General features: G+C 37.3%; 1 protein-coding gene across 1 annotated transcript in view; it reads right to left on the reverse strand.

Annotated features, from left to right (window-relative positions):
• The window catches only part of hhex (hematopoietically expressed homeobox), a 5,250-nt gene extending 4,113 nt beyond the window's left edge, over positions 1-1,137 (reverse strand). The window contains exon 1 of the mRNA XM_083556642.1: positions 554-1,137. Within this exon, the coding sequence (XP_083412768.1) occupies positions 554-968 (415 nt within the window). The 5' untranslated portion in view covers positions 969-1,137. The remainder of the gene's footprint in view (positions 1-553) is intronic.
• Between the last annotated feature and the right edge of the window lie 7,651 nt (positions 1,138-8,788).

The following is an 8,788-nucleotide window of genomic DNA, read 5'->3' on the forward strand; positions in this document are numbered from 1 at the left end:
GGTCAGTTTGGTCGAGGTGGATTAACCGCACGAGATGTTTATATACAGGAGCACAATGAGCAAGACGTCAGAAATATGCATATATATGTATATGGATCTTCTCATTATTGTTCTTTAAAATGCTGTTCTATGAGTCAAATATCTCGCGTTTAGACTTTTAGACGATGACGATCCTTAAAAACACACAACCACACACATAAACGCATTCCTATATATGAGCAAATGAATAATCATTTCACTATAAGAGTAAACCTTAAATGAACACATTGTTATGAAAAATATGCTCCATGCGTAAAATGCAGGATCACCCTAGATCAAACCTTCTCGCGTTCTTTAAATAAACTGGTTTGTCTTTCAAGCTAATTTTTCTGAAATCTTAATAAACTAAACTATTATCAATATTATTTTTTATCTAATTTCTTAGTGGCGCAAAAAAAATAAATAAACGCGTCACGGATTATTTGCGCCGGTTTTCAATTTTATGCAAAGTTTCAGCAAAATATATTATTATATCAAATAAATTAAATGAATGTGAATATTCTGTCTGACTTACCGAGAGGGTCGTGTCTGAGGAGCGCGTGTGAGTAGTCTCCGAGCAGCGCGCGGTGTAACGGGTACAGCGGGTTCCCGTATGCGGCTGCGGCGGCTGCGGCGAGCGCGGCGTGGTGGTGGTGCGGGTGCGGGTGCTGGTGCTGGTGGTGCGGGTTCTGGTGCGGGTGGACCGGTGTTGGCTCGTACACAGCGCTCCGGTAAGGTGGCACCCAGCTGGTGAAGGATGAGTTCGGTGACGGTAAAGCCGGTGCGGGTACAGGAATGGGTGTTGGCGCATGGGCGAGCGGAGAGCACGCACTTGGTGTGCCATCGCTTCTGCCCAGAATGTCCTCAATGTAGAACGGAGTAGGGTGCGAGGGCTGAACCGGGGTTGGCGCGTACAGGGGCACGGGCCTAGCCGCCGGCTGGTACTGCATGACTCGGTGTGAATGTGTGTATATGCGGTTGTGTGTATCTTTGTGTAATCCGCTGCTCAGAAAGTTAGTGAGTGTTGTTTGTTGTCTTTTCCTTTATAAATCGTGTAGGTGAAACGCGTCACTCTCGATCCGCCGCCCACAAGAGTCACTCCCGTTCACACTACATGGTGTTACTGGTCTGAAGCATGTGGGAGGAGATACAGAGCTCCAGGATCGACTTCCTGTAGGTACATTTCCATTCAATTATTGGTCGCGCAATGGGCAGGCAAAGCGCAGGGGCTGCTACACCTGCATCTATGATGAGCTTATACACACTGTATGTAATAATAATAATAATAATAAGAAGAAGAAGAAGAAGATGAAGAGGAGAAGAAGAAGAAGAAGAAGAAGAAGAAGAGGACAAAGAAGGGGAACAATATAATAGTAATAATAATAATAATAATAATAATAATAATAATAATATTAATAATAATAATAATAATAATAATAATAATAATAATAATAGTAATAATAATAATAATAATAATAATAATAATAATAATAATAATAATAATAATGTATTTTTGTTATTACTGTTATTAGTAGTATTATTATTTTCCTCCTCACTATGTTCTCCTCCTCCTTCACCCCCTCCTCATCATCATCATCGTCATCAAATGTATTAAAATCGTGGGGTTCCTCGAAGGCTTTCTTAGAAAGTGCCTCTGATTGGACTCTGTACAAGATGCTCTGAGGACAGACAAGAATATTTTCGGTTCTCCTCCCATGTATTAATTAACACTCATTGTCCAGATTATTTGGAACACTTGTTTATAGGATTTTTGTTGTTGTTGTTGTTGTTGTTGTTGTTGTTGTTGTTGTTGTTGTTTTGTACACCATTGCAGGAGCCCTTACGTGTAAAAATTCTGCAAGATCAGCAGTTTATAAAATACTCAACTCAAGTACTCAAATACTCAACTCTCATACCAGCATTCATGCCACGAGTCGTGTCACAGAGTTATTTCTGATGTTTATGAACATTTATTGAAGCTCTCGACCTGTACCTGATTCATTTATTTTTTTGTTTGTTTGTTTGTTTGTTTGTTTGTTTGTTTGTTTTGCTTATGCATTGCATTGCACTGCTGCCACATGATTGGTTAATTACGTAACTGCATTAATGCACAGCTGTACAGGTGTTCCAAAAAGAAGTGGACGGTGAGCGCACGTTATTCTGAGAACATGCAACACTTTATAAACTGAGAAGAGACACAATGAGTCGGGATACTTTTTATATCATCAGCCGACCCATGGGACAGATTGTTCCCATGGGTCTGAAAAATTAATTGTTGAGGGGAGGAAAAAGGTTTGGTGATCAGTATATGTTGATGTAAAAATGCTAAACGCGGGTTTTTCAAATAAACATTTATTTTTCTATGAAAAACCTCGAGATCACATTTCTTCAATCATTTAACGAGAATTATAACGTGGCATAAAATGTGATATTCTGCTAAAACAAGCACATAAATAAATACTCAAGTACGGAGCTACTGTTACTGCTGGAGGGACAAATCATCATAATCAATTTTCCTTTTCTTCTTCTTCTTCTTCTTCTTCTTCTTCTTCTTCTTCTTCTTCTTGATGTATTAGAATAATAATAGATTGTAGTCGTAGTAGCCTAAATAATAATGACTATAATAATAACAAAAACAATAATTATGATAATAATTTTTTTTCATTATATTATCATTGTTGCATTAGATAGTAGTGGTAGTAGCAGTAGCCAACCCAGTCTCACTACGTCTCGTGATAGGAAGAAAGAGGGAAATTCGTGTCCGTGAACACGAATCAATAGACTGACTGAGACTGGGTTGGGTAGTAGTAGTAGTAGTGGTAGTAGTAGTAGTAGTAGTAGTAGTAGTAGTAGTAGTAGTGTTAAATAAGGTTAGTGATTTGTGATAGATGACTAATATACGTGCACAGAGAAACCGGGCCACGTTAATAAACGCGTGACTTTAACGGTGTTCCTCACAATTGTTAAAGCTGCATGTTCAAATCACCGAGCAGCAGCTTATCCACTGTTTAAACAGACTACATTCAGATTACTTTACAGTAACAATAGTTGCCATCATCCATTCATGGCCTGACAAAGCGGTGTGTAAACAGAGTACTGACTTGATGATGAGGTCAAAAGAGACCTGAGAGTGTGTTACAGAAACCGATTACATTGCTGCTGATGGCCCCTAATATCACACACACACACACACACACACACACACACACACACGCATGCATACATGGCAGCGAGGGGCAAAAAAGATAGTTTAATGTTTGTATATATATATATATATATATATATATATATATATATATATATATATATATATATATATATATATATATATATATATATATATATATAACACACACACACACAAACACAGATAGATAGATAGATAGATAGATAGATAGATAGATAGATAGATAGATAGATAGATAGATAGATAGATAGATAGATAGATAGATAGATAGATAGATAGATAGATAGATAGATAGATAGATAGATAGATAGATAGATAGATAGATAGTATAGTTTCTGTATCACTTTATGCCTTTTTTTTAAGTCATGGCCAAAGTGCTGTCAAATTCAATCAATTTGCATTAGCATTAAGGCATGAAAGGAGTAAATCACGTGTTTGATAATCACCAGCAGTGTGTCAGAAAGACCAGGCTTATCAGGCTGTGATTAATGTGCTTTCAGTGAACATGAAAGCGCCTCTCCACTCTTTCAGAAACGGATGCATTACAATGAACACATCTGCTTTGAAATGCGGAAAACACCGGAGAAATGGGTTGTTATCACATCCTACATGAAGAAGTTCTGATATCATTTAGGAAACAGAGCAAACGAACTCTAACGGAGAGTGAAGAGAGGAGAGGAACACACACCACGCACAGCGCCACTAAGTGGTTTGTATCTGCAATGGGAGAATTATTAAGGAACACACAGGAAACCATTATGATTTCTTAGTAAGACTACAACTTAAAATAATTTTTAGGTAAAAGTTGAAACTTTTGGATACATTTCTTTTTTACTAGATTTTTAGTTAACTATTTGAATAACAAGTATAATAATTATAATAAAAAAAACTTTTTATTTCATTATTATTTTTCAAATATAAAAAAGAACTAAAGTTTGTTGTTGTTGTTGTTATTATTATTAATATTATTATTATTATTATTATTATTATTATTATTATTATTATTATTATTATTATTAATGTTATTATTGTTTTATTACTTTTTTTTATGTTTTTTGACAGACACATGCATGTGCAGTAAAGTACAGTGCATCCGGAAAGATTTTACATCACTTCACTTTTTACACATTTTATGTTACAGCCTTATACCAAAATTGATTACATTCATTTGTTTTTTGCAAATAATACCCCATAATGACAAAGTGAAAGAAGTTTGTTTGAAATCTTTGTAAATGTATTACAAATTTAAAAAAAGAAAAAATCACATGTACGTATAGGAGTATTCAGAGCCTTTGCCATGACACTCAAAATTTAGCTCATGTGCATCCTGTATCCACTGAGCATCCAAGATATGTTTCTACAACTTGAAAGGAGTCCACCTGTGGTAAATTCAGTTTAATGGACAGTTATTGAGGCAAAGATCTGGGGAAAGGTACAGAAAAAAATCTGCGGCATTGAAGGTTCCAATGAGCACAGTGGCCTCCATCATCTGTAAATAGATAAAGTTTGGAACCACCAGGAGGTGAGTAAGAAGCTGGTGGTTACTCTGAAAGTGCTCCAGTGTTTTTCTGTGGAGAGGAGAACCTTCCAGAAGAACATTAACCTCTGCAGCACTTCACCAATCAGGTCTGTATGATAGAGTGGCGAGACGGAAGCCACTTTTAAGTAAACATGACAGCCTGCTTGGAGTTTGCCAGAAGGCACCTGAATGACTCTCAGACCATGAAAAACAAAGATTAATCTCTTTGGCCTGAATGCCAACTTTCAGGTTTGGAGGAAACCAGGCACCACTCATCACCTGACTAATGCCATCCCTACACTGAAGAATGGTGGTGGCAGCATCATGCTGTGGGGATGTTTTTAGCGTCAGGAACTGGGAGATTACTCAGGATCATAGGAAAGATAAATGCAGCAATTTACAGAGACATCATTGATAAAAACCTGCTTCAGAGCGCTCTGGACCTCAGACTGGGGCAACTGTAGCATAACAAAATGTGGAAAAAGGTGAAGCACTGTGAATACTTTTCAAATGTACTGTATGATGATTTACTTCGACCAAACAAATATATAAATGTACAGCTGATTCACTTTAAAAAAATTTTATTTATTTTTTTATTTTCATTGAAAAATCCTCCATTAGCATAAATAACAGCTTTACACACCGCATTTTCCGCATCTGGACAGTTCGTTTCTTCAAATGTTCAGGTGAAATACTTATGCTTATAAAATTGGGTATATTTTATTGTTGCTAGTTGAAGATTTATTTCTAACCTGATCCAGTTCATCCCAGAGCAGTTTTATAGGATGCGGTGCAGTGATTGGGCAGGCCATTTAATGATAGTTAACACTCCAGCTGACTATTTGCCCTCTAAATAATGCTTACAGAGCCTGGGTGTATGCTTTGGGTCATTGTCTTCTAAGTTTGTTCCATTTTGGTAAAGTGTTTCTTTCATTCCAAAGAAATCTCCACCTTTCTCTGCTCCAAAACATCCCCAAACCATTAAGCTTCCACCTTCATGTTCGACTGTGTGGGTGAGGCAGTCTGCTAACATCTTCTCTCCTGTTTTCCGTCTCTGTCCAAAAAAATGTCAAATTAGGACTCCTCTGCCCACAGAATTGTTTTCCAAGCATTCACGGTCCAATTCTTGTGCGTTTTGCCTTTTAGCTAGTTTGTTGCATAGAAACAAATGGACCATGCATGTGTCTCAAAAAACATAAAAGCCTAGGGGTTTCCAAATATTCAAGAGTCTCTGCATTAAAAATATATACGTTATATACAGATATTTTATTAATATTATATTGTCTATGTTCATGCAGCATTTTATATATTTTTTTAATAGATAAATTAATTCAGGAAATTTTGAGGCTTATACTCATAAACTTTAAGGATTATACTCATTGCTTGTGTGAACTTTATATTAACACAAGGCACAGTGTTCAGTTATAGATGAGAAATGATTTATAATCACACTCGTCAGTGTCACTAATTTTTAAGCATGGTTTTTGAGGTTTCTTCTTCTAATCTCAAGGAGCTTTTTCTGACATCATTGCTATATATATATATTTCTTTAATATTTATTTACTGTCAGTAACACTATACAAATAAAATGAAATGACATAATTAAAGCAGTAGACCTAACGTAAGTATCATATACAATATAGAGAAACCTTCCCTGTTTCTCTGACATCATTCCACTGCTTCTATCCCTCCACTGGTTCCCTGTAGCTGCTTTCATCAGATTTAAAACACTGATGCTTCAGTATAAAGTCCTAAAAGAACCAGCACCTCTCTGCCTCACAACACTTATTTTGCTCTGCACTATTTCTCTCCCAAAAGAGTTTGACTAAAGAACGATCATATTCTCAGTCTCTGTCCTAATGAACCAGGATTATAATGTATTTATTAATGAAGACTTCAAAGCATGCTTGTAAATCACTCTGGATCAGGACATCTGTCAAATACAAGAAATGTAAATTTGAAATGTAGACTTTTCCTTTTACCCACAAGATTTTATCACAAATTTTATTTATACATTCTTTTTTTATATAAACTCTAAATTTGAATTGTATATAAAAAACTTTACAATTAAACATATTAAACCTGGGAAATCGTATAAATCCTTTTCTCCTTCCTTAGTGTCCAACTTCACATACAGCTCCTCATATGCCTTTTCCTTGGCGTTCACCACATCCCTCTTTACCTGCTGCTGCATCTCCTTGTACTCCTGCCTACTTTTCTAATTTCTCTGCCGATCCCAAATCTGTTTTGCCAACCTCTTTCTCATTATGCTCTCCTGCATTTCCTTATTCTCTTTGTCTTTCTTTTCTATTTCCAGGTGTCACACCAAGTACCTTTCTAGCTGTCGCCCTTATTACTTATGCAGTAGTTGCCCAATCATCCAGCACCTCTTCACCACCACCAAGCCCCTGTCTGACCTCTTCCCATGATCGTCTTTCTTCTTAAAATAAGTGTTCACCACTGCTATTTCCATCCTTTTAGCAAAATCTACCACCATCTGCTCTTCCACATTCCTCTCCTTAAAACCATACCTAGCCATCACCTCTTTATCACCTTTGTTTCCTTCACCTACATGCTCATTTAAATCTGCCCCAATCACCAATCGTTCGTTCCTAGGTACCCCTTCTACCACTTCATTTAACTCACTCCAGAATTTTTCCCTCTCCTCCATCTCACAGTTCACTTGTAAAGCATAAGGCATTTATCATCACCCCTTCAATTTCAGCCTCACCTGCATCACCCTATCAGAAACTCTCTTTACCTCCACTACACTCTTACTGTACTCTTTCTTCAGAATCACCCCTACACCATTTCTCTTTCCATCCACACCATGATAAAACAGTTTAAACACCTCTAATGTTCCTGCTCTTACTCCCTTTCCACTTGGTCTCCTGAACATACAACATCTCTACCTTTCTCCTCTTCATCAAAGCTATCTCTCTTCCTTTACCAGTCATAGTACCAACATTTAAAGTACCAACCCAAACCTCAACTCTCCTTCACTTCTTCTTTTCCTGCTGTCTCTGTAGTCTTCTTCCTTCTCTCCTTCTCCTCCTTCGGCCAACAGTAGCCCAATTTCCACCGGTACCCTGTTGGGTAATGATACCTGTGGCTGTCGTTGGTAACCCGGGCCTCGACACATCCGGTATGAAATTCTTATTTGTGATCCCTCCCAACCCTCCCAATTTATCTGCACTTGCACGCTTGTGCAACCCTAATGGCACATAGGGTCACATGTGCATAGAATATAGATGGCATATAACATGGCAGAGGATAGAGTTGCATCTTCCTGGAAACAAAACAGGAAGAAAAAATGTCTGGTTTTAATGTTTTGCACTACAAAGTTCTGTTTTTGAAAGGTCTCTTTGTTATAAGTAAAATTATATTTGTTGTTTGTCTGAATCAAATAAAAGTGTGTGTGTGTGTGTGTGTGTGTGTGTGTGTGTGTGTGTGTGTGTGTGTGTGTGTGTGTGTGTGAGGCTTTTATTGTCATTTCTACTATAAACAGTGGTACACAGTACACAGTAAAAATGAGACAACGTTCCTCCAGAACCCTGGTGCTACACTAAACAACATAGAGCTACAACACCCAACATAAACCTACATAAAGTACATCGAATGCAACTGAGTGCAAACAGTGCAGATAAAAAACAGGACAGACAGACAGACAGACAGACAGACAGACAGACAGATGACACAAGAAAGTGTGGGACAATACACATAACACAAAATAGCGCCGACCAGTAAACCTACTGTAAACTCTGAATATGCAGTACTGTGCAAAGAGGAGTATAAAAACTATAAACAAGAGTATCTGTAAACAAACACAATGCAGTGCTAAAAAACAGCAGTAGCAGCAGTCAAGAGGTGCAAAAAACAGGATGTAAACAGGGTAATATGGTTAAGTATAAATAATAATAAATAAATGTTGGTGGAATGGAGTGAGATCAGTAATGAGTGTGTGTGAGTTTCAGTTTAGTTCTGTGCATTGCCTGATAGCTTGAGGGGAAAAAAATTCTTAGGAACAGCATTGTGAAGAGTGTGTGTGTGTGTGTGTGTGTGTG

This window comes from Silurus aristotelis (genome assembly GCF_946808225.1).
Source record: "Silurus aristotelis genome assembly, chromosome: 12".
Lineage (NCBI taxonomy): Eukaryota > Metazoa > Chordata > Actinopteri > Siluriformes > Siluridae > Silurus > Silurus aristotelis.